Source organism: Populus alba, chromosome 4 (genome assembly GCF_005239225.2).
Source record: "Populus alba chromosome 4, ASM523922v2, whole genome shotgun sequence".
In the NCBI taxonomy this organism is placed as follows: Eukaryota; Viridiplantae; Streptophyta; class Magnoliopsida; order Malpighiales; family Salicaceae; genus Populus; species Populus alba.
This window is the reverse complement of record NC_133287.1, coordinates 15,545,049-15,571,221: the sequence shown is the minus strand read 5'-3', so window position 1 is coordinate 15,571,221 and position 26,173 is coordinate 15,545,049. Positions and strand designations below refer to the sequence as shown.

General features: G+C 35.9%; 3 protein-coding genes, 1 non-coding gene and 1 pseudogene across 5 annotated transcripts; 3 read left to right on the top strand and 2 right to left on the bottom strand.

Annotated features, from left to right (window-relative positions):
* The first annotated feature begins 4,238 nt into the window (after window positions 1-4,238).
* Window positions 4,239-4,311, top strand: TRNAR-UCU (transfer RNA arginine (anticodon UCU)). The gene has a single exon. It is a non-coding gene; the product is annotated as a tRNA-Arg (tRNA).
* A 644-nt stretch (window positions 4,312-4,955) lies between these two features.
* LOC118050801 (small ribosomal subunit protein uS7c) lies at window positions 4,956-6,783 on the top strand. Its single transcript, XM_035061278.2, has 2 exons — window positions 4,956-5,288; window positions 6,138-6,783. The coding sequence occupies exons 1-2, from the start codon at window positions 5,093-5,095 to the stop codon at window positions 6,590-6,592; spliced, it is 651 nt and encodes a 216-aa protein (XP_034917169.1). The 5' UTR covers window positions 4,956-5,092; the 3' UTR covers window positions 6,593-6,783.
* Window positions 6,784-7,934: 1,151 nt separating this feature from the next.
* On the top strand, window positions 7,935-10,634 carry LOC118050800 (uncharacterized). Of its 2 annotated transcripts, XM_035061277.2 has the most exons (3): window positions 7,935-8,242; window positions 8,482-8,547; window positions 8,645-10,634. In XM_035061277.2, the coding sequence occupies exon 3, from the start codon at window positions 8,702-8,704 to the stop codon at window positions 10,295-10,297; it is 1,596 nt and encodes a 531-aa protein (XP_034917168.1). In that variant the 5' UTR covers window positions 7,935-8,242; window positions 8,482-8,547; window positions 8,645-8,701; the 3' UTR covers window positions 10,298-10,634. The 2 variants fall into 2 exon arrangements, with proteins under 2 accessions (XP_034917168.1, XP_034917167.1); XM_035061276.2 differs by lacking the exon at window positions 8,482-8,547.
* Window positions 10,635-12,895: 2,261 nt separating this feature from the next.
* On the bottom strand, window positions 12,896-14,662 carry LOC118050827 (subtilisin-like protease SBT3; annotated as a pseudogene).
* A 306-nt stretch (window positions 14,663-14,968) lies between these two features.
* LOC118050799 (probable receptor-like protein kinase At1g49730) lies at window positions 14,969-19,717 on the bottom strand. The gene is made up of 9 exons (XM_035061274.2): window positions 19,409-19,717; window positions 18,337-18,888; window positions 17,563-17,847; window positions 17,179-17,440; window positions 16,739-16,791; window positions 16,376-16,440; window positions 16,191-16,280; window positions 15,854-15,938; window positions 14,969-15,769 (listed from the first exon to the last, which is right to left on the bottom strand). The coding sequence occupies exons 1-9, from the start codon at window positions 19,485-19,487 to the stop codon at window positions 15,225-15,227; spliced, it is 2,016 nt and encodes a 671-aa protein (XP_034917165.1). The 5' UTR covers window positions 19,488-19,717; the 3' UTR covers window positions 14,969-15,224.
* Between the last annotated feature and the right edge of the window lie 6,456 nt (window positions 19,718-26,173).

Genomic DNA, 26,173 nt, shown 5'->3' with positions numbered 1-26,173 from the left:
TTTTATCAAAGATCAAGCAGATTCTGTTTTCCCAGTTGCTATCTGTTCGAAAAGTGCTGCTATGACAATGAAAGCGTCTGCGGAGCATATGCTTACATTTTTATGTTGTTTTTGCTTTAATTCCTAGCCGCCCATTAATTTCTAAGAGCTTATTAACACAGGCGCTTTGGTGAAAGGATTGATTTTTTTTTTTAACTGCAAAATAAAAAAATTTATGCATAGAGATGATAAAATAAATTAAATTGAAAATTATAGGTGTTAATAAATTAAAAAAAATAATTAATGATAATTAAAAATAAAATTGAAATAATTAAAAAACAAATATAAATTAAGATATTTAATTTTGCAAAATAAGATATTTACCTTGTTTATGTTTGCTAAATTTTATCGATTAAAATAATTTTTTTATTCAATCAAAATTGCTTCGAATATATATATATATATATATATATATATATATATATATATATATAGTATGTAAGGTTAAACATATATAAAAGTATTATATGAAAATAAAGTATTTTTATTTTCATAAATAAAATTTATTTATACAAAAAGATAAAAAAATTATAAATAAATCAGAAAAATAACTTCAAAAATTAAATACACAAAATAATTTTATAAAAATCTATATCTAAGAAAGGTAAAATAAAAATATATATAGGACTATTTTAATCCAAAATAAAGATCCAAACCCAAAACAGATTCAACATCAGTAAAAACATAAAAAACTAAAAATCTCTCAAAGAAAAATGGATCAAACACATAAAGAATAAAGAACATGACTCAAACTTAGACCTAACAATTGAACATCAAATAATACCAAATTTCAAGCAATAAAAGCAAGGTTTTTAATTGCATTAAAGTATAGATCAAGAATCAAATATCAGTTTGCTTTTATTATTCTTTAAACATCATGATTTTATTAAAAATAGGTTTCGGTTAAAAATCGAAACTCTAAGATTAAAACCTAAAAAACATATTATCAATGCCTGAAAATCCTAAATTATTTACTAATAATGATATGTGAACATACAAAAACCAAAATTAAAATAAAACAAGGCCTAAAACTAGCACCTAAGATAATGTTTATCGGATGAACATGAAGAACAAAAACCCAAATTTGCCTAGAAAACCCAATATATATTGCTAAACCTAAAAGACACTTTTTAGACCTCCAAACCAGATTTTTTTGGCCTAAACAAACCACATCATTATAACTAAGCATGCTTGAATAATAATAATAAAAAATTAGTAAAAATAACAAATCATCATAAACATGCATAAAATTCTAAGCTCAAAAACTGTCAGTCTAAAATAGCTTATATATTTATGTAATTTGGATTCAAAATGTCTTCCTAAACCTTCAATCAAAACCAAATAAAACTCAGAAATCCAAAAACATATAAAACAAATAGAAGAACATCAACCTTGCTAATATATTTGGCAAATTTCAAATCAAACTCAGATGTAAACATAATGTATCAAAACAATCATTAACATGTCAACACATTTAAAACATTGCATTTAAACAACAAAAATCAATTCAACAAGCTTCATGAACCTCACTTTCAAGATTTGCAAGGATATACCTTCCAAGCTTTAAATCTTCAAATAAGAATGGATTTCTAATGATGCATTTCTTTTTTCTACTCTCCAGACCTAGCAAAAACAAACCAAATCCTTAAAATTGTGAACTTGATTGGATTACTTAAACCTTTACCAAAAAAAATTTCCCTTTAGTTTTTCCTCTTTCTTTCTCCTTTAAATCCTCTGATTACCCCGCTTTTATAGGTGGATTCAGAGCTTCTAGAAGATTTTGTTATGGTTCTAACAAACCAAAACTATACTGGTTTTACTACAGGATCTATGATTCTGGATATAAGTGGTTTTTAACAAATTTGGAGGCCAAGATGAAGTATTTCTAGCCTTTTGATCATGAAAGAAAAGTTTCAAATTCTTTATAAGAACCCTCTTAGAGTTTTTAAGTGTGAACACATAAAAGAATCATGTGGGATTGTGCAAATAGATTTTTTAGTTAAGGCTGACTAAGTTGATCACTTCCATAGCTTTGTTAGAGCAACACCAAAGTCAATGTTACCTAATACCACCTAATCAAGGTAGAGGGGGCGCATACCTTTATGTTGGATCTAATCTTGCTCAATTTAGAGGTTTATAGCTTCACATTTATTCGTTTGAAAACATTAACCCGATCAACATAGAATCTAAAAATGCAGGGGTGGCTGACCGTGGAGAAGATGTCATTGGAGAAAATAGGATGTAAACGTTTGGTTTCATAAAAATAGGGTTGTAAATGGGTGTTTCTCAATTGAATGATGGTTGTTATAGCCTCAAAAATGGTTGGAAACATTATATTCATTCACTTGAAAGTGCCTCATTGATCAACCAAAACTACTGAAGAAGAAGGTGCACAGTAGCTGAACGACATTGTTAGGCTAAACCCTACAAATTAGGATTTTTTTATTTGAAATTTGACAAACTTCAATCTAATCCCTATTCTTCCCATTTCTTTTAATTTAACCTGTAAGTTCTTTCTGAACTTCTAATTTCATGCAATTTCATCCATATCAAACTCAATTAATAGCCCTAAATTTGAGTGTCTCTTACAATATGATCCTTGGTTTTTGATTTGTTTAATTGGATCCCAATTAATCATCAAACTTTTAATTCTTTTCAATTTGATCCCTGATTTCAACAATTTCAAACTTTGAAATCTTGTTTATCATTGATTTTGAATTTCTTCAATTAAGTTTTTAATTGCCCATCAAACTTTAGCAATTTCCCAGGAGTTCTGGTGTGTTCTTCTCAATATGATATATTTGTCTTTTTTTTTGTTTTTCTTCCAACACTTATTTTTTTGTATTTCTCTTTTATTTTTTTTTGAATTTTTTGTTTATATGGGGCCTAAAAAATAAGTAACAACAATAGAAAAACCTCCAAATCCTATAAATGATAAAATATTAATTTTCCTCTTAAATAAAATCACATATTATTTTAGGATATTTGTAGAAATTTACTCCATCATGTCCTTTTTTAATTTTTTTTAGGTTTAAAGTTGAAATTTCCTGTATTAAATTAATATGCAAGGGTTGGTTTCTTACACTCAACCTAATCTTATTTCATTATACTCTCACACAACTGCAAACCTCTCTTTTACCATCATTACATCTCATGATCCACTGAGAAATTAATATTGAAAAAACACCATATCTACATCAATATTGACCGTATCTACATCAATCCTGTGCAAAAACTACATTTGTTCTGGCAAGGCCCTTTTCATATTTTATAGAATTGGTGCATTTTTGGGGCAAACGCTTAGTTCAGATGCTCTGAATGTCATATTCACTTCTTTTGTTTTCAGGCTGTGAGGGTGTGCTGTCTCAAATCGAAATGCAAACAGGAAAAAACAAGGAATTCATGTGACCTCTCACCTTTCTTGTAAATATTATTGAGGCCTTTACCAACTTATGGCAAGCTTATCTGAATTTCTGCATGGATTACAGTGGACTGAGGAGGAAATAGAAAAATTCAAGGCAAAGATACAAAAGAAAAATCATAGGCTTTTGCATCTCTGCTTCCTTGAACCGTCCTCCGGAAGACACAAAATACGGTGTTTTTAAATGATATCTAGAAATAGTAATAGGTGATAATAATTATTCTTTTAAATATATTTTTTTAGAAATATATTAAAATAATATATATATCTTAATAAATTATTTTTTACATTATTATATGAAAACATCTAAAAAATATATTTATAATAAAAAATAATTTTATTTTTTAAAAAAGTTTTTTTTAAAACGTGCATTTACTGGGACTGGCAAAAATAATTTACTGCAATTTTTGTTTTTTAACTTAATAAAAGAAATCACCATTCAACTTGATAATAGTTGTTGAAATGATGTGCTTTTTGTTTGCGGAACCCTTCACGGAGGAATTCTTGCGTGGCGTGACTGAAAATACAGGTTAATTCATGTTTTAAAAATTTTTAATTTTTTAAAAGTTAATTTTTTTTATAATTTATATTGTTTTTATATGTTGATTTAAAAAACTAAAAAATATATATTATTTTAATATATTTCAATATAAAAATTATTTACGAGTCGGGATTTATTTTCTCGTTACTCGTACTTCTTTGCAGCAACGAGAGAATATAGTCGGAAAATATTACTGTAATGATTAACTAAATTAAATAACACGAAAATTAACAAGAAGCGCCCGTGGCCTAATGGATAAGGCGTCTGACTTCTAATCAGGCGACTGTGGGTTCGAGTCCCACCGGGCGTGAGCTTTTTGACTGATTTTAGTTTTGCATTAAATTTAAAATGACATGTCAACCTCGATTTTCCTCTATTTAAATTGAATACCAACAATAATTTTTATATTAATAACAATACTTGGGTTAGTTTGAAATATTACAGCTTTTATTTTGTTTTGAAATAAAAAAATTAAAAATGAGATGCATTTTTCAATTTCTCATTAAATTAATAACATTAATTTTTCTATATTTAAATGACATTAATCATAATTTTTGAGCTGGTTAAAAAAATAAAATTTTTTAATTTGATTAGAAACAATAAAAATTAAAAATATATTATTTATGAAAAGTTATTTTAAGAGATGGGGAAAATTGTTTTGATAAAACTAGCTATTGGAATTGAGCTTCATTGAGAATATGATTGTGGTTAATTTTTAAAGTATATTTTACTTAGAAATATATTAAAATAATATTTTAAATTTTTTATAAATTATTTTTGATATTAGGATATTAAAATAATTTGAAAATGTTAAAAAAATATTAATTTAAAATAAATAAAAAATTAAAAAAATTAAAATTTTTTTAAATTTTTTTAAAACACACAATGGTCCGTACCTTGATCAGCGGTTGATATCACAGCGATCAGATTACCCGATTTCAGTTCCTCGCATATATCATCACCCTATCCTCATGCTCTCAGACCCACACGATAGTCAGTCATAGGCTCATAGCAGCAAGAACCACCGCCATCTCTCTGGTCTCTCTCTGCGTGACTAATTTTTAGTATTCGCTGTTTCTTTCTTTTTTGAAATGGCTTCAACTGCTACTTCATTCTGCTCTCCACCGCTCACGAGCTCCCGCGCTTCCGTTCTTCGCCAATGCCAGCAGCTGAACCCTAATAGGCTCTCATTTCCAATCAACTTGAACACCGCTAAAAGAGCACCGAATCTCACTGTTCAACATGCGCCTCTCCCTCTCAAGGTTCTCTGCGCTCGCGGAAAACGAGGTAAAACAAAATTAATAAATAACTCCCTTAAACTCTGTACTCTTTTAATTTTGATTCGTGTTTGAGTTGTTTCATCTTTATTATTTTTGTTAATACTGAGGTTTTTTTTGCTCATTTTGACGGTGACTTTATTGGAGTTTAGGAGAAGAGATAATCCATCTTGTTTTTTCTTTTAATGAATAATAAAAAATTAGGATTTGCTGTGTGCTAAAAAAAATCAAAGATTAGCTCATCTACTCAATGCAACCGATATATCAGATAGTAGAAGGTTTCTCTTGATAGCAAATATAGGTTAAATCAGAAAAGAAGCCGAGATTTTGTTTTCGGGTTGGAGACAGTGTAAATGAATGAAATCCCTGGAAGAAATTGAAAACAGAAAAAAAAGAAAGAAAAAAAAGGGGGGCGGGGATAAAGAAACAGGGTAGGAGAAATGTGGAAGAAAGTTAGAGACTGAGGTTCCTACGGAAGGGGGGAGCGAATCAGAACATGTTATTTCAAATGTTAGTCCCATTTTCAGAATTAGCATATTCTTCTTCTTGTTACAACTCCCAAGCTGGACTGAACTGGGGAATGGTTTAATAAGTTCTTTGTTTTGGTGAGAAGAGACTCAAAATATAGCAAACTTGTTATGTATGCAAAGAATGTTGTTTTTTTGGGTGCCCAAATTACTTTTCCTGTGGCTGTGAAATTATCGTTTTGTTTTGCTTAGCAACTGGGCCATCAAATTTTGGAGTATTGATTAGAGTGAAAGTATTTATTGTTATTATTTATCATGCATGTTGAGAGTGAATTTATTCACTAACTCTATGAAGGGAGACTGATTCCCTTTTATCTTCATCTCATGTCAAGGTACAACGGCAAAAAAACCTGCCACTTCTGATCCAGTTTATCGGAACCGATTAGTTAACATGTTTGTCAACCGAATCTTGAAAAAGGGGAAAAAGTCACTGGCTTATCATATCATCTATCAAGCATTGAAAAATATTCAGCAAAAGACACAATCAAATCCATTAGCTGTTTTACGCGAGGCAGTGAATGGAGTAACTCCTGATGTAGCGGTAAAAGCAAGACGTGTTGGTGGATCTACCCAACAAGTTCCTATTGAAGTAGGAACATTCCAAGGAAAAGCACTTGCTATCCGTTGGTTGTTGGAGGCATCCCGAAAACGTCAAGGACGAAGTATGGTTCTCAAATTGAGTTCTGAAGTTATGGATGCTGCCAAAGGGACCGGTGAGGCCATAAAAAAGAGGGAAACCACTCATAAGATGGCAGAGGCTAATAGAGCTTTTGTGCATTTTCGTTGATCCATGAACAGGATTTAATGTAGACAAGTGGACTATTGGAAAGGATAAGCGGAGGAAAGACTTATATTTGACCTATGTACTTCTTGAAATAAATGGATAGAAGTTCAAGATGAAATATATTGCTTTTGTAATCTATTTCTGTGAAACATGTTTCTTTTGTATTCCATTTATGTCATGTTGTTAATCTCTCATATTCTGTCCAAACATCAATTCGGAAACTTGCGTTCTCTTTGGGCTTGAATTTTAATTGTGATCGGATGTTCTGCATTTGTTATCCTATTTTGTACTATTAGTCTCATATCCTGATCCTGTTGCTGCTAGTATTCTCAATGTAGCCAAGGAAGTTTTAATAGAGGATGGCATTATAATGAAGCACGTTGTCAATTACCTCTGCTAGTTAGGTGATCTATGGTGAAGACTGGACAAATTCATTGTCTTTTATACAAGCTGATGTTGCTTGTTGGTATATACGGGATGCGATGCATGTTCATGCTGTGCTTTGCTTTACAAAATGGTTACATCTAATATGGAACGTTGATATCTGGCGATAGGACATGCAGTGTCAACCAGACTTGTTCTTTGAGAATAGAATACGTGGGTTGTAATCTTTAGAAAAGCCCCTTTTTTCCCTTTGTAGTTGCTTGTCAATCTTCCAGAGAACAGAGTTTCTCATGACAATCTTCAGGGATCTTATAAGTTTTGGCTCCCTATCTTCAGCGCTGCTCTTATTTCTGCTTGCTTTATGTTTTCCAAATTGAGCTTTTTATGCTAAGCTATTATTAAGACACCCACTGTATGTTCTTGTTAACCACATCTTTTGGGTTTGTCAGCTACAGCTGTTACTCGGGACTCTAGGGAGATGTCGATTTTGAGAAGTGACATCCCTCCAACTTTATATGTTTTTTTTATTATTATTTATTAACATGAATGTCTAGATAATTTATATATATTTTAACTAACTTTACAAGTTTTGAAATTAACAATTATATAATTTTAAAATTTATAAAACTAAAACTAGTAACTTATAAAAAAAACAAATCTAACAAATCTAAGACTTTATCAGTATATCCCTTGTGTTGACATTGTATGTTATTTTGCAAGGTTCTGGTTTTGTTTCAACGTTAGTGTGGGGAGGAATTGGATGCGACTTTTTCTCGAGGCAGAATGAAAATCAACATTCCGACCTTTTGATCGTGTCTGTCGGTTAATCAGCTTGAAATGATTTAAGAGACAGGCTGGATGTTCCTTTGTTCTTGGGCTCAAACATTATTTACCCTGAAAGCCCAAGACCTCTTTCTCAGACAGTCCTCCAACCTAGAAAAATTAATTAATATATCACTTCTTCCGGCTTCAAAATCCTAGTAAAAAAAAAAAAAAACACTCCAGAGAAACAAAAACCCATCGTCTCTTCGACAATAGCAAGTATCGTAGTGAACAAATAAGGAAAAAGAAGCCAAAATCTTCTTCACCTCTCCTTGTGGCATAATAATCCATAAAGAGTGATCGCCATCTTCTTTGATCTGTGTTGGATGATAATTTGTTGGATCTTTACCCTTTTGTTTTATTCTTCAACAAGATCTCAGTTCCTTGGTCCTGGTGATAACAGCTTTATTGTATTTTAAAGAGTTGCTCTATGACCTCAATTCAAAGGTACCCTTTTCTTTTCCTTTCTTTGATCAATTGAGTTTCATCTTCAAATTGTAAATTTCATAATTTGGGCAGTGGGGATAGATTTAAACTCTTGGGTTCTGCTATGCTCTCTGGTCTTAAGAGAGACAGACATTAAGCTAAGATCTTAATCTTCAAATAAAACACTTCTTGAGCTTAGCTGCTAATTATGTAGTCCTGATCAGCTCTTTGGTGAAGTAATCTAATACATTTATTTTTAGGTTTGGCTAATCAATTGGGTTCTTAATGTTAGCTTGTTTGGTGGCAGTGCTTCCTTGAATAGTTTGGTATACACATTTTTGCTTTGGTGTTTTTCTATAGTTATTCTTAGAATAATCCTATATTGTTTGATGACTCTCATTCTCTTCCTCTGGTAATCAACAGGGGTCTTTAACTTTTTAATAACATAAAAGAATTAACAATAGCATTAAAAAAAGAGCGATGGCAAATTCAAATCCATCGGCATCAACGCTTCCTTCTGATTCTTCTGAGCAGAGGGGAATCCATATGGCAGATTCAAACATGCAAGCCATTCAACCTTGTGTTAGCCATCAAATTCGACCCTCTTTGGATGGTCCTGTAGCTATCCTTTGGGACATTGAGAACTGCCGTGTCCCTAGTGATGTCCGCCCCGAAGATGTGGCTGGAAATATCAGAATGGCTTTGCGAGTGCACCCTGTTATTAAAGGAGCTGTCAAGATGTTTTCTGCATATGGAGATTTTAACTCCTTCTCCAGACGACTGAGAGAAGGCTGCCAAAGAACTGGTGTTAAACTAGTTGATGTTCCGAACGGTAGAAAGGATGCTGCTGACAAGGCTATTTTGGTCGACATGTTTCTCTTTGCACTTGACAACCCCCCACCTTCTTCCATCATGCTTATCTCTGGAGATGTGGATTTTTCTCCTGCTCTTCACATACTTGGTCAGCGTGGATATACTGTGATTCTTGTTATCCCTTCCGGGGTTGGCGTCTCATCTGCCCTATGCAATGCTGGCAAGTTTGTTTGGGACTGGCCTAGTGTGGCTCGTGGGGAAGGTTTTATACCCCCCTCAAAGACGCTATTGCCTTCCCATGCAGGACCAGCTGATAGTGCTGGGTATTTTATGGGGTGCCGTATAAATGACAACCATGATGGCCAGAATGAAGAAGAGGCAATTGTTTACTGGGGGCTCTCGCAAAGCTATTACAACTCCAGAGATCTCTCAATAATGTCACAGTCTTTATCTGAATACAACAGCAGTTCTTTGACGACTGTGCCTTGTCACCCTACTAGTTCGAGGTCACAGAGTCTCCCATCTGGTCTGAATGAAGTATCAGCATGTCCCGCATCTTATGATGAGTATTATTCTACTATGTGGGTACAGCCTGGGGACATAAATGGTCTGAAAGCTCAGCTGGTGAAGTTACTTGAACTGTCAGGAGGATGTTTGCCTCTTACCCGAGTTCCTCCTGAGTATCAGAAGATGTATGGTCGGCCTCTTTATGTTTCAGAATATGGGGCATTGAAGCTTGTTAGTCTTTTCAAGAAAATGGGCGATGCAATGGCAATAGATGGCAAGGGTCAAAAGAAGTTCGTCTATCTTAAAAACTGGAAAGCAGGTCCAAGTGCACCTCCTATAATTCTAGCAAGGAGGGATAAGACAGGAAAGGGGCTTCAGGAGGAGAGCTTGGATGCTGCGACAGGTGGTGGCTCTTCAGATGAGGTCTCAGATGAAGAAAGAGTGATGGTTGAGGAACATGAGGTGGGGAGGAACCAAGGGAAGGCTAATTTGGGAACAGCAGCTCGATGTGAAGTTGATGACCCAAATCTTGAGCGGTTCAAGTTTGAGCTGCAGGAGATTCTAGTGAGCTATTCTTGTCAGATTTTCTTGGATTGTTTTGAGTCAATATACCAGCAAAGATACAAAAAACCACTGGACTATCAAATATTTGGTGTGAATGAGCTGGAGCAGCTTTTTGACAAGGTGAGAGATGTTGTGGTCTTGCATGAAGAACCAGTGAGCAAGAAGAAGTTCCTGGCTGCAACTGGTGGCTAGGAGGACAACAGGCTCGCTACCGAGACAAAATGCCACTCTTGGCAAAACTGGGCGGAGCTTGCGCTTCGTTCACTCAAAAAGAATTTGCTTGTCTTGTAACGTGTTCACTTACATAGATCAGATAGTTGAGGCATGCCTTATAATTGCATGCTCTCTCATAGTTTTTTCCCCTTACTTTTCATAAAAGATGACGGAGAAGGCTGGATCACATTTATTCTTTTATCATTATGTGTCCTGCATGGATTTGAGTATCTCCATGTATGCCTTGTGCCTCATCGTTGTTACTGATAAAACTACTAATGTGAGATCTGTAATATAAATTCACCAGTTTAGTGCCCGAACACTTCTTTCAACATTCTCACCTGGAAAGTAGAAGCTTTACTTGCTCTTTTACTACATGTTGGCTACATGAGTTGTATTGATGATTGATCTTATCAATCTATTGAAGTGGAGATACGTTTACTTCAAGCATTTTTTGAATGGTTGGCTGCTGTCAAGGCTCCGAACCTAGACCCCTGTGATTTCGTGCCCCAAACTTTTAACAGCGATACAAAACAGTGCCCCTTGTATTTTACGGTGATTCAGAAGTTGGAAGCTTTTTGTTTGTATAGAAGCTTTAACAAACCAAAACTATTTCTTTACTCTGGTCCTTAAATAATATGAGACGTTCTGTTTACTATGAAAAACATAAAGAAGCAGCAACTCAATAAAATGTGTGAAGTGTCCTTGAAGGACTGCATTTCGGAAACTGATTGAAAGATAAAAATCCTTCTGGCTTTGTGGACAGATTACACTCTGGCAGACATGCTTTGGTTTCGTTTTATATGGTGCATTGCTCTTGGGCTGAAAACTGAAAACGATTCTCCAATTAGAAATCTCATTAGCCATGGTGACGCGTTTTGTGGTGAGCCAGATCTTTCTCTAAAAAAAAAAAAAAAAAAATTAATATTTGTGTTTGTTAAAAATAATATAAATTATATCTTAATTTTATCTAATAGTTAAAACTTTTAGGTTGAGATGATTTTTTGATATGATATTATAATCTTGATGATCAAATAGTTACGAGTTCGAATCTCACCATCCTCATTTATTTGATAAAAATCAAATACAAGATAATGTGGGTCTGTGCAAATTTCAAGCTCAAATAGCTTTCACTTGAGAGGGTAGGTTAAAGAATAATATAAATCATATCTTAAAACCTCACCTAATAGCTTAAGTTTTTAGATCGAAATAGTTCTCTGACAATATTAAAATAGGACAAAAATAAAGCACAAAAAACCAATTATGACAAACTTGTAATCATGATAATTAGAGCTGAGTTAATTTGAGATATTTTGTCAAACTCATTATTCAAATCATGAGATTGAAATAACCAGATTAAAAAGTAAAGAGAATTATAAAGCTTTATTTTTTAAAAAAATTATGTTAACTTTTTAATCTCGTGACTGGATATTAAACCCAAAGTATCCAATTTGGATAAATCATGAAGTTTAATTCCTAATCAATCATGTATTGCATGAAAAAAAAATTAAAAAAAAAAGAATTTCAATTACACTAAAGGATTAAAAAATAGTAATTAAAAGAATGAGGATCAAGATTAAAATACAAAATAAATTTTATATTTAATTAAAAGGCGAATTGAAAAGAAAAATCAATTTAGTAAAATGACAAAAAAAAAATAAAAAAAATGAGAGTCAAATTGACAAAGAAAAAATCAAAACATTGTTTTGATTCAAGGGTATAATTAAAAAGAATAATATTTTTTACAAAAGGACCAAGAGAAATATTAGAAATCAAAACAACGATGACCAAATTAGAAAACATAATACCATTAATTTAAATTGAATGATGAAATTAAAAACCAATAAATCTTTTACAAAAGAGCTAAGGAAAAAAAAAATCTAAATAATGAAGACTAAATTAGAGAACATAATATTTGGTAAATTGAAAATGAATGATGAAAATAAAAACAAATAAAACTTTTACAAAGGATAAAAAAAAAAATAAGGAATGAAGTTGAAATACTAACAATTAAGAGGATTAAGTTGTAATTTTCAGGGAAGAAAAAAAAAAAACAAGAGCAAAAAAAGCCCATCATCGGAGACACAAGTTGCACTAATAGGAAATAACACAATAGTTCTTCCAACAACACGGTGAAAAAGTATTACTAGATGTCATGAGATGTTGTATACGCCACCCGAATGACACATGTGCCTCTATGTATCTTTGTCACACGCACTCTTTTTTTTTTATTGTGCATTTTAATTGTTTATTAATTTTTATATTTGATCAAATATTAAAGTGTCACTCATCTGACATTATAATAACAAAAAAAAAAAAAAAACTATTGTGAAAAATACTAAAATATCCCTTGACACCAAGTTTATTTTTTTAGTTTTTAAAGATATTTTAATTATTTTATTGTGTGATTAAGATAAGAAAATATTTATTTATTATTAATAAATTTTATAATAATAAATAGAACTTATAAAAAGATTTTAATGCTGTGGATAGCTATCGTTAAGTTTTTAGATGAAGATATAAAAATGTCATTAACATTGATCCAATAATGAATAAACAGTAATGATAGATTTGAAGCTATAGTAATTTTCGAGTGGAGTTAGCTCTTGTTAATGAGCAGACGACTCCAGTCTTAGGGGATGCAATTGCAGAGACCATGGGACTCCTAATCACGTCTTCCATTAACTTCACACCAGCTCAAAAACCCGGAATTCCCAAAATAATCGATCTGTTGAGTAACAGTAGCAGCTTCCAAATTGATCTCCATGGTCATATTAAACACAGCTTTGCTGTCGTTTCCTGAAAATGTAAGTGTGTTGGTTGGGCTAGAGCTTCCATACCCTGAGGAGCTGAGATCACCGCATGATAGACGGGGCTATTATCTGCTCTATTTGTCAACACCGTCTTGAATGTAGTGGTGGCAGTATTCGTCATGTTCAAGAGAACAAGGAACGAAGGATAATTAAGATCAAGGCTAGCATATTCACAAGTAAAATTTGAAGACCCTGTGATGATTTGGATCAGATGGCTTGTACAGCTCATCGCACACGGTTAGTTAACGCAATCCCCCGCCTCTATATCATACACTAGGTCAAGGTCCATGGCTTTGTTGGGATTCACATGCCCTGCTCCAAAATCAAGTGGTGTCCCTGCAACTTCAGTGGTCATCTCAATTATTCTACGAACTGCGTTGCCTGTAACATCAGCAGTTTTCATCAGTGCTGATTGGATGGAAGCAGAACTCCAAGCATGGTGAGAGGCTTTAAGCAATGCAGCTATCCCAGCTGCATGGGGACATGACATTGATGTGTCGGAAACAAGAGCATAATCTGTGAGCAAATAATCATGTTCACCCTTTGGTGCAAATCCTTTATTAGGAACCCAAGCAGCCAGAATATGGTATCCAGGAGATAGTATATCAGGTTTCGAGAGTCCATGGGGATCTTCGATGAGGTCCTCAAGAGGAAAAATATACCACTTTCGAGCTGGCTTAGTACCTAATAACGTTAACCCAAAGTTTACTCTAACTGTTGTGTTTGTGGTATTTATGATACAGTTCTTCAAGTCTCCATCTCTTGTGCTCACTATCACAATCGGCATGTAGACGTAGTCTTGTTGGAGAAATTCTGCATCGTCTTCACTGAGGATAGCCCCATAAGCTCCAGCAATGTCTGGCCCATATATGGAGAGACACTGATGACTCATCATCGTAGTCACAGAAGAGGAACTTTCCTGCAACATCTTTGGGGTCTAAGAAGTTCCAAGCACAAACTTCTTTGCCTCGATTTCCTTGTCCGAAGTATACAGTAATAACAATTTCCTTGTCGCTCGTATGCTTCCATGATCTTTGCCTTGAATTTTTCTATTTCCTCCTCAGTCCACTGTAATCCATGCAGAAATGCAGATAAGCTTGCCATAAGTTGGTAGAGGCCTCAATAATATTTATAAGGAAGGTGAGGTCACATGAACTCCTTGCTTTTTCTTGTTTGCATTTCGATTGAGACAGCACACTAACAGCCTGAACACAAAAGAAGTGAGTATGGCATTCAGAGCATCTGAACTAAGCGTTTGCCCCAAAATGCACCAATTCTATAAAATATGAAAAGGGCCTTGCCAGAACAAATATAGTTTTTGCACAGGATCGATGTTGATACGGTCAATATTGATGCAGATATGGTATTTTTTATATATCTAATTGCTCATATCAAAGTGATGGCACAAGATTTTATTGACATCTTGATCATATCCGAGGAGTGAAGAGGCCGCCTGAGGACAACCCATCACAGATATTTTGGCATTTGGCCCAAGGAACAAGAAACTGGGACTGCATGCACGACCACACATTGCATAATTTCCAGCACCAAAACTTCCACCAACAATGATGGTTCCCTTGGGGATCTGCACATGTATTTTTATTGGCAAAAGTTCAGGTGTAAATAAATTTTCTTCTCATGATTTCTTCAATTTCTCAGTGGATCATGAGATGTAATGATGGAAAAACAGAACTTTGCAAATGTATGAGAGTACAATGAAATAAGATTAGGTTGAGTGTAAGAAGTAAAACTTTCGTGAGCTGCTAGATCAATTTTACTTTTCGAAGTGAAAACAGAAGAAATGCTTGAAGCAAAGCAGCCCATCTTACATACCAACGATGAAATATAAAATGTTTATATTTCCCAGCTTTAGTTGTCCAGAAATCCTAAAACATGAAATAAAGAAATGGATGTATGATGAGTACTTTCACATGCTTGAAACACCAATGACTAGTTTTACAATTGCCTTTTCTATCTAACTGGTGATATGTATTCTCAGAAGACATTGACTTGACCTGCTGCCAAGTCTGTCAGAGTAGTGCTAAAGCTTTCTTGCAAACCATGATTGTTGATCGAGGCAAACAATGATCGCCTCAAACAGAGAGCAGACTGGAGGGAGATTGTGGAGAGCCAGTTTCAAGTAAAAAGCTTCTACTACAATACGACCTCGATGTGCTTGAAGAGGAAGCAAGATATCTTCCATCCCCACTCTGAAAAATAGCATCGCTCTTGTTTGATTTTTCCCTGCTTGTTCTTCCTCCTCCGTCACTTCCTTCCCACTCTTCATCTTCCACAGCTCGCACAAATTCACTATGCATTGGGTCTGAACTCTCATACAAAAGCCGAAGGACTTGCTTGATTGAAGGCCTTGCCCGGCCTTCCTTCTGTGTGCACCATCTCACGATGGTCACAATAGTTTGTAGCTGGTCCAAGTCAAAGGAATCCCCGATGCTTGGATCCACTAACTCCGGTAGTCTTGAATCTGATGCCATGAATATTTGAGACCACTCCACCAAATTCTTGCTCTCCTGTATTGCTCGTCTTGCAGTCACTATCTCCAACAGTACCACACCATAGCTATATATATCACTTTTCTCGGTGAGCTCTTGGGTGACCACATACTCAGGATCCATGTAACCTGAAAATCAATGTGTGCTCAGGCCTCTTAGTACAGTGAACTAGCAAATATTTACAGTAGAACACAAATATTGTATTCCCGGACCTGGAGTTCCACGGATATCGGTATCTACTGGTTCAAAGCATATAGAACCATCTTTTGAAGCATGGGCAAGGCCAAAATCTGCAACCTGGAAAATAAAAATGGTGTGAAGGAGACACTGTAAAAGATAAACCGTTGATAGGTATGATTTTGCAGGACATACTCTTGCAAGAAAAACCCAGTCCTTCAAATTTTTAAATTTTTTGTAGTCTTCAAAAATTTTGAAAATCTGGGTTTTATTAGAAGTACTATCATTCTGAGTGTATAATTGAGAAATACAATATGGGCCATGAAAGAAATAAACTCACAAAAGAAACAAGGTGGTAAATCAATACACTACCTTAGCAACAAAATTTTCATCCAATAAAATGTTGCTTGATTTTATGTCCCTGTGGCACAGAGGTGGGTCACAATAAAAGTGGAGGTACTCCTGCAAGTAAGAATAAGAAATGAGGAGGGCAAAATAATTCATGTAAATGAGCCAAAGGTCTGAAACCAAACCAAGCCACTGTTTCTGTTCATTACCAGAGCATTAGCCACGTCAATTGCAATCTGGATTCTGACCTGCCAACTCAGAGGACTTCCAGGGGCTGCAAACAGGATGTCAAATCTATTCAGAATACAAGGCCGCCAAATGAGTTCCTCCAATATAAGAAACCACTAATTTCTATAACCAATAGAATTTGAATCCATGAATCTTCTGGAGAGAAAAATTTCTTTGTTAAATGAAGGCATGGATTGCAAGTGCATGTGCACACACCAGAGAGATATTTCTCTTGTGAACAGCACCACAAAAATTGATTTCCAATGGAACATAAACTAGAAAGGAAGAGTAATGCACCACATCAAATGGACTAGCAATAGTATAATGAAAATGAAGATACGTACAATGAAGATGATCCTTTAGGCTTCCATTTGCCATATGCTCATACATGAGGAACCTGCCACGAACAACCAAAGAGTATTTGATTTTGCAGTTATAGAAACGATAATCCCACACAAAACCATATGATTAGAAAAAGTTTAAGTAGAGCTTGTGAATGTTCAAATCTGCCCTCGTGTTCATTATATTAAACCCATGCAAAATTAATGTCATGGCACACATTGAGCACATACACACATCACATTGCAATGACCTCAATTTCCTACTCGTTAATTGATACAAAACATTTAGTAACATTTTAAAAGAACACCACAAGACTGCTTGCATTAAGCCATGGCATACAAACATTTACACGGACCACAAGGAAACGCTCATCAAGTCTTAATTTTTCTTGCAAGATAAGATGGGGCCAATCATAAAATACATGAACGTAGTGGTAAACTACCTCTCATTCTTTTTTATGCAAAAGCCTTTTAGAGCAACAAGATGGCGGTGGTGCAGTCTAGCGAGTAATTCTATCTCTCTGCAGAACTCCTGTTCTACCTGCTCTGAAACCTTGTTCATCTGCTTCACTGCTGCCACTAACCCATCACTAAATTCAGCTTTATATACAGTTCCAAATCCTCCCTGTCCAATGATTGTATTGAAGTTATCTGTTGCCTTCATTGTCTCCTTGTAGCTGAATTTTCGTAGCATTGATGCAGGCCCTGCAGATGACAGCCACCCCCACCCCAAACAACCCGAAGTTATGAATTAATGAATGAAAATTGCAATTTTAACGAACACCAGCATGAAGATAGCACATAACCAAGAAAACCCAGAATCACACCTTGAAATTTCCTTGTAGGCCTAGGAGGTGGAAAGGCTCTTGAAAAGGTCTTATTTATATTCTCAGATTCCTCTATTTCTCTGTTTTTCCTACGAATAAGAAATATCAAGACTATCAACATCACAAGGGCAGCTGCTGTGACTGCAATGCCAATAACTGGAACTAACGTCAGATGGTATGGGTGGTGGTTTGCTTTTAGGGCTAGTCCCAGTGTAGCTTGGTTCGGGCCAGCAGCTGTTAATGGATTTGGAGGGGCTTCAGGAATGACAGCAGATGGAGGTGGCTCTGAAAACACCAAAAAAAAAAAAAAAAAAACTGAGTTAAGTGGTTGGATAACAACATAGAACAAGAACTACAGATGAAATCACTTCCCATGATGTGAGAAGAAACGACAATTAACTCATAGTAAACATATAATATCCTGTATCTAGAAGGTTATAGCATGACAAATAACAGGCTAAGGGTCTGACCGACGCAATATATTGGGAAAACTACTTTGCCCTTTTCCAGGATAATCTCTGTGTATTCTCATTCTTCTTAAAAGAACTGCATTTAACATAGTCCATTTACCCTTTATGTGGACTTTGTTCCCTAAGTCAATATTCGAACTTCTTATACTTTGGTTATCTGAACCATTATCTTAATTTCATAAAATGCAACATTGATTCAAATCCCACACTGTAAATAAACAAAAGAATGTAAAACTAGCACAGGGGTACATACTCGACACAAGCAAGAAATCAGTAAACACGTGAAGCAGAAAACTACTTGTACCTAAAGGGATGTTGAGCCCTTGAACTCCGAAGAAACAGCTTGCAATTTCAACTGCTGAAGCATCATCAAATTGGCTTGCAAGTGCAATAAAAGTTGCATCGCGGCAGGTACTCAATGTCACATTATTATCTGTTCCCACCAGATGATGAAGGTATATAATGCCAGCATTTAAACACCTCTTGCAGTCACTTTCTAACAAAAGGGGAAGTCTGCAATTTTGTGCAACGTCCACGAATTTTGGAGACCCCAACATCTGAGTGACAGTTGATCGACCCTTACACTCATAAGTCACTGGAATTTTTGTCCCAAACCCACAAAAAACCGTTGCATCACTTGGAACTCCGTACAGTTGCATAGTTTGAGAAATGGAATTAAGACATATATCAGATAGATTTGAGGAAACCCCTAGATTGCTAGTTGCATTTGCATAACGAGCAATGGAAACTGCAATAAACGCATTAATATAGCGGCAGCACTTTCCTCTTGCAGCTTTACTAGAGCACATAGAGGCTGCTAAGGTAAAATTTGATCCACTCAGATCTAAGGGGCAATCTGCAGAAGTAACAGGTTTTGTTGTGAATCAAAATAACCATTTTTCAACAAAAAAGAAGAAGAAAGAAAGCATCACCAAAAAAATAGACTTTTGATTGTTTACTTGGGAGTTCTAAATAACACAACAATATCTTCAATGTAGACAATCTCTAAATTTTGCAGCATTGTGACAGTATAGCTATAATATGATTATTAGCACTAACCCAGTTACATACAAACCATAACCATAAAAACAAAACTGCTCATGGAATCCCACGAGTCTCAAGAATCAAACACATTGGAAATGCTCAATAATGTCAAAACAAAGCAATTATTCACTAAGAAAAACAATAGCAGCTCAAAGAATTCAAGCTAGAAACCAAAACCCTCTTCCAAAAGTCCTCCCTTGTCACAAAATAATCACTCGCAGTAAAGAATAAAACAATCGATAAAATGCAAGTAACTTCCTTACAAAAACACAAGTATCAAAAGTTTACATCTTTCTGAAACAGAAAAGAAATGCTAATTAAATGGTACTAACCTGCCATTGTTAAATGCAGAAGCATTGCAATAAATGCAAGTAAACCCAACAACAACAAGGCATATCTATACACCACCATTGCCAAGACCAAGAAGGAAACCTTGAATCTAGAAAGAGAGAGAAAAGAGAAGGGAGGCCTTAAAAACAGAAGCTGGGTATGTTTGGTGCATTTAAGAAACTACGCTGTTCATTCACAGAGGGAAGAAGACTGACTGAGGTCTAGAGCGTGACTCGTGTGTAAATACTAAATACAGTTTAGTGATGTGGCTTTTTGCTATATGGGAAATGGAAAAGGCTAATTTATAATCTTAATGCGCATAAACAAGAAGCGAGTCCATGCCTCCATGGTCACATTGTTCTGGTTCAGGGTCGGGCGTGTTAAGTGGTCAGTGGGGTCCAGTGAGCGGGCGAGCTATGAAATGGCAGGTTTTGGGAGTTGGGTATAAATTGAGCTGCATTTGTTGTGCTAGTCGTCAGTCAATGTGACCGCTTGGACCACGAGAAATCTAGTTCAATTGGAAAAGGTACAAAGTGAATTTGATGGTAGCTGTTGTTTTCCTTGGATTTTCTCTTGGCAACATAACCCTTTCATATCTGAACCCCATCGCCATAGGTTGCTTGCCCATTTCTACAAGCAAAGATGTAATGATAATTCTTTTTCATGGAAATAGAATAGAATGAACTTAAAAGTGACATTATACTACACTGTATGTAAATCCATGTCATGTGGAGTTATTTTTCTCAAAATAAGATTATGTTAGGCAGTGTGATAGTAATTGCTTTTAAAATAACTTTTCGTGCTAAAATGCATACCAATAATATTAGTACATCAAAACGATTCAAAATACATAAATTATATTAAATTTTAGTTAAAAAAAAATTAAATATTTTAGGAACGTTCAACCGTGTTCCCGAACGAAACCTAAAACAAGAAGGAAAATCCACCCAAGCTTTTAGAATCATATTTGGACATCGGAATATTCGTCTCAAGGATATGAAAACCTCCAACCAAACAAGATTGCGTCCACGCTTCGGAAATTCTTGAATTTCGTATGAATATAATCACCGGATCTCTTAAGATAGACCCACGATTTCTTCTCACGAAAGGAGCACGAAGGGAGCAGCAACAGCCCAGAAGAATGCCTCCCCGTGTGGGTGATGGGCCAGTGGGCAGGGGGTCCTTTCGGAGTTATATATATAAATCTCCAATAGGGACAAAAGGGCAGCTCAATAATGATATATAAAGAATTGCCATTGCTAAGTGCAAGCCCACACAGGCACATATTGAATATACCAAGCATGTGATGCTCCATTGATAACGATGGTACATGTTACAACTGTTGGTTTTTATTGTCTGCTGGGGAATGTTGAGGATTTTTTTTAATGCATTTTAGGAGATAAAGTGACGTTTTAATTTAGTTTGTAAGGCTTTGGTGTGAAACGAGTAGGATTATCGGTGCTATTTCAACTTTTTAGCCTTGCAATCCACGCTTAGAATTTTGGCGAGTTCCACTTGAGTAGGGTGACGCGAGCATAGTTGTTGCTGCACTCTATCTATCTATCTAATTGTAGGTTTTCTTTAAAAGAAACATTAGCACAATTATCTCTAAATAACACTATCTGAAAAATTTTAATGAAATAACACACTTTCTATTTTATCATACTTTTGAGACGCAATATGCTAAATATTGTTGTTTTCAAGTGTGATAAGATAGTTATTGCATTTTAAAAATATAATAACTTAATATGTCTTTGTAAAATTTAAATTCCTTCTTAAATTAAAAAACACAAATAAATACATGTCTTTTTTCTTGAAAAATCAACTTTCATAACCTTCATCCCTCTTAAAAAAAATTACCAATTAGTTATGAATACCGTCAATTATATTGATTTGATATGGTTGAACATGAAAATAAGTAAACTTAATTATGAATTGATTATTTCAATAAATTATGAGTTGCATTGAAATGTGGATAAGTTGCTAAATTTGGTATTTTCTTTAAACTCTTTTGATTAACTATGAATCTGAATTTGATTTAATACAATTAAGCATGAAAATATCAATTGGATTTGATATCATCAATTATGTTTAATTTTGATCAATTATGCACTACATTAAATTTTGGGAATTTGTTTTTGAATTTGCTATGAATTTTGGCAATTAGAGTTGGAGTAATGCAATTTAGTTAGAATTATATATATATATATATATATATATATATATATATATATAATGTCTGATAACATATTTATATTATGTCATTACAGTGATACTATTGATTCAAATGTGAGCAGTAGTATTACATACAATAACAGGAGCTAGAGCTGATCATTTTCGGTTTGGTTTGGTTTTTACCAATAAAAACCAACCAAACTGATTTAAAAAAAAAAAACTGAAACCAAGTCAAACCAATCGGTTTCAGTTCGGTTCGGTTCTTAATGTAAAAAAACCAAGAAAACCTATATGGTGATTGCCCATCTATTATCTACAACAACATAACTTATACGCAGAACACACACATTCAAATTACACTGAAGATCTGATTAATTTGAAGAAACAGAAAAGCAATTACAGAGCACCTGATGTCCTTTATTATCAACACTCTCATTTTGGTTTCAAATTCAAAGTACACTGAAGATCAAAATACAAATAAGGAATCTCTCATTTCCTATTCTATTCTCAGACAAAGTGAGAAAGTGAGTCTATATGCGAAGAAGGGAAAAACAAAATGATGAGAATGGTACCAGAGCAAAATATAGAGAAGCACATAGAGAAGCAGATGGGTTGCATAACGGGTGTCGCACGTGTGCGGCGGCGCGGCGATCGTCCACCCTCAAGGGAAAATCGGAATATTATATTCCTGGCAAATGTGTGGAGAGACAAGGAATTCTTGTCTCTATAAGTGAAAATATGGACTGAGAGTCGCCACCTAGTATTCTGGTTACTAGGAACCCTAACTGGTCTCAGAGATGGGGTACGGAGACTGGTTGCGTAAAGGGAAGGTATTAGCACCCCAACTACGCCCTACCTAAGGTAAGCTGCATTGTTTTGTCTGATAAAATCTAAAGTCATGTTATGGTTTGTAATTGTTTGGAATACGCATTACATGTAATGTCATACCCCAGGTTCGATTGTCCGGAAAAAAGAATTAAATATCCGGAATATGTATTACGTATAATGTCATACCCCGGATACTAAGAAACAAACAAAATAAAATTTTTGTTGTTTTTGAAATTTTGGCCAATATTCTCTTGACTTTAATAAACTAGTTATTAAAGCCAAAATGCATGCTAAAACATTGTTTTTTTTTGTGTATGAAAAATACAATATACGTTTTTAGCTTTGAGACACTTGGCCGTATGCACAAAAACATTTTTTTAAATTTTTTTGTATTTTTGGAAGTTTGTGACAAAAACCGGGTATTTTAATACCCGATTTGTATTTTTACGACATAAAAATACTACCTGATATTAATAAAAATAACATAAATAAAAAATGGAAACATCATAAATATTTTTTAAAACAATAATATTTTTTCTTTTTTTTTTCTTTTTTTATGGGCCGGATCAGGCCCAATTGCATGGGCTGGGCCAAACCTGGCCCTTTTACATGGGCTGGGCCGAACATGGCCCAAATGCATGGGCTGGTCACTGTGCACATAGTAACCGGGTTACTGTGTGCACAGTAACCAGAGAATTAATTAGCGTGCATAGTAACCGTGTTACAGTAACCCGTGAATTAATTTGCCAAGTTACTGTGCACATGCACAGTAACCGGGTAATTAATTCTTGCATGCAGAACGTGCACAGTGCACGTTCTGCAAGCAAGAAGATGAATAGTAAAACGAGATAAGGGGTTGAGGGCTGACCTGTGGTGGCTGTCGTCGATGGCGGAGCTGCTGGTGGCGACAGGAAGTGGCGCCGACAGTGGGGTGGCCGGCGGTGGCTCTGCGTTTTCCTTCTCTCTCTCCTCTGTTTTTTCGTTTTTCTCCTCTGCTGCTCCTTCTTCTTCTTCTTCTTCTTCTATGTTCTCCCTTCTCTCTCTTTTCCCCTCTCTTTGCTCTCCCTTATCTTCTCTTTGGGTCTTTTTTTTTCTCTCCCTCCTTTCTTTCTTCTGCAGCCCTCCCCTGTATTTATAGGAAAACAGGGGAGGGAGAACGTGTTGGGGCGGCTACTGTTGGCCGCCCCCTCCACTACCTTCAACAGATAACAACGCCAGGCAAGTGGGTGAATTGTGGGCGTCTTATTGCGCCAAAGCCGGGAAAGAAAGTAGGCGAAAAAAAAAAAAAAAAAATTTATTCTCCCCTGTTCTCTGCGCGTCCAGGGGAAGAAGACGATGGTGCCGTTTCAAAACAGCACCGTTTTGAGCTTTCTCTGTTTTTTTTTTTTTTTTTTTTTTTGTATTTATTATTTTTTTGTGGGGACCCAAAAATGGGTTACAACAGTTGCCCCCCTCTTTACAATGCTTACGGAGCAAAGATTTGTGCATAGTAAGTGTTGTAAAGATAAAATAAAATTGGTTTTCCAAAACGGGTCGTCTCAAAAATTGATTGACCTAAAACTTCAACTAGACCTAAAGTCCTGTGTGTGGTTGGGCTAAACTGAGATTCCTTTCGCCAATCCCCTTTAACCAGAACCTAAATATTATGTGTGTGTGGTTAGGATAGACTGAGATTCCTTTCGGCAATCCCCTCTAACCAGAACCAAAATCCTGTGTGTGGTTGGGATAGACTGAGATTCCTTTCGGCAATCCCCTCTAACCAGAACCAAAATCCTGTGTGGTTGGGATAGACTGAGATTCCTTTCGGCAATCCCCTCTAACCAGAACCAAAATCTTGTGTGTGGTTGGGATAGACTGAGATTCCTTTCGGCAATCCCCTCTAACCAGAACCAAAATCCTGTGTGTGGTTGGGATAGACTGAGATTCCGTTCGGCAATCCCCTCTAACCAGAACCAAAATCCTTGTGTATGTGTGTGGTTGGGCTGAACTGAAATCCCTTCGTCGATCCCCTTCAACCAGAACCAAAATCCTTTTCAATTAGGTTAAACTGAGATCCCTTCATCGATCCCCTTTAACCATAACCAAGGTGTGTGTGGTTGGGCTGAACTAAAATCCCTTTGTCGATCCCCTTCAACCAGAACCAAAATCCTTTTCAATTAGGTTAAACTGAGATCCCTTCGTTGATCCCCTTTAACCATAACCAAGGTGTGTGTGGTTGGGCTGAACTAAAATCCCTTTGTCGATCCCCTTCAACCAGAACCAAAATCCTTTCAATTAGGTTAAACTGAGATCCCTTCATCGATCCCCTTTAACCATAACCAAGGTGTGTGTGGTTGGGCTGAACTAAAATCCCTTCGTCGATCCCCTTCAACCAGAACCAAAATCCTTTTCAATTAGGTTAAACTGAGATCCCTTCATCGATCCCCTTTAACCATAACCAAGGTGTGTGTGGTTGGGCTGAACTAAAATCCCTTCGTCGATCCCCTTCAACCAGAACCAAAATCCTTTTCAATTAGGTTAAATTGAGATCCCTTCGTTGATCCCCTTTAACCATAACCAAGGTGTGTGTGGTTGGGCTGAACTGAAATCCCTTCGTCGATCCCCTTCAACCAGAACCAAAATCCTTTTCAATTAGGTTAAACTGAGATCCCTTCGTTGATCTCCTTTAACCATAACCAAGGTGTGTGTGGTTGGGCTGAACTGAAATCCCTTTGTCGATCCCCTTCAACCAGAACCAAAATCCTTTTCAATTAGGTTAAACTGAGATCCCTTCGTTGATCCCCTTTAACCATAACCAAGGTGTGTGTGGTTGGGCTGAACTGAAATCCCTTTGTCGATCCCCTTCAACCAGAACCAAAATCCTTTTCAATTAGGTTAAACTGAGATCCCTTCGTCGATCCCCTTTAACCATAACCAAGGTGTGTGTGGTTGGGCTGAACTGAGATCCCTTCGCCGATCCCCTTCAACCAGAACCAAAATCCTTTTCAATTAGGTTAAACTGAGATCCCTTCGTCGATCCCCTTTAACCATAACCAAGGTGTGTGTGGTTGGGCTGAACTGAAATCCCTTCGTCGATCCCCTTCAACCAGAACCAAAATCCTTTCCAATTAGGTTAAACTGAGATCCTTTCGTCGATCCCCTTTAACCATAACCAAGGAATGTGTAAAAAGTGGTCTCATTATAATGGGTGACCTACCCAAGTGGAAAGGAGGAAGAGTGGTCTCATTCTTATGGGTGACCTACCCAGGTAAAAAAACATGGAGAAATGGTCGCGTTGTAATGGGTGACCTACCTAGAAAAATGTTGGCAAGGGCTCAAAGGCGCATTCAAAATGGAGGTGAGGGCTCAAAGGCGCACTCAAAAGGAGGTAGGGTTAGAAAACGCACTACCGAAGGGATGAGGGCTCAAAGGCGCACTCAAACGGAGGTAGGGTTAGAAAACGCACTACCAAAGGGATGAGGGCTCAAAGGCGCACTCAAAATGGAGGTGAGGGCTCAAAGGCGCACTCAAACGGAGGTAGGGTTAGAAAACGCACTACCCAAGGGATGAGGGCTCAAAGGCGCACTCAAAATGGAGGTGAGGGCTCAAAGGCGCACTCAAAGGGAGGTAGGGTTAGAAAACGCACTACCAAGGGATGAGGGCTCAAAGGCGCACTCAAAATGGAGGTGAGGGCTCAAAGGCGCACTCAAAGGGAGGTAGGGTTAGAAAACGCACTACCCAAGGGATGAGGGCTCAAAGGCGCGCTCAAACTGGAGGTGAGGGCT

Coding starts and splice junctions, on each gene's coding strand:
- LOC118050801 (XM_035061278.2), top strand. CDS start 5,093: ATGGCTTCAACTGCTACTTCATTCTGCTCTCCACCGCTCACGAGCTCC. Junction 5,289..6,137: donor CTGCGCTCGCGGAAAACGAG/GTAAAACAAAAT, acceptor TCTCATGTCAAG/GTACAACGGCAAAAAAACCT.
- LOC118050800 (XM_035061276.2), top strand. CDS start 8,702: ATGGCAAATTCAAATCCATCGGCATCAACGCTTCCTTCTGATTCTTCT.
- LOC118050799 (XM_035061274.2), bottom strand. CDS start 19,487: ATGGTGGTGTATAGATATGCCTTGTTGTTGTTGGGTTTACTTGCATTT. Junction 18,889..19,408: donor TCTGCATTTAACAATGGCAG/GTTAGTACCATT, acceptor TTACTTCTGCAG/ATTGCCCCTTAGATCTGAGT. Junction 16,281..16,375: donor TTGACGTGGCTAATGCTCTG/GTAATGAACAGA, acceptor TCTTACTTGCAG/GAGTACCTCCACTTTTATTG.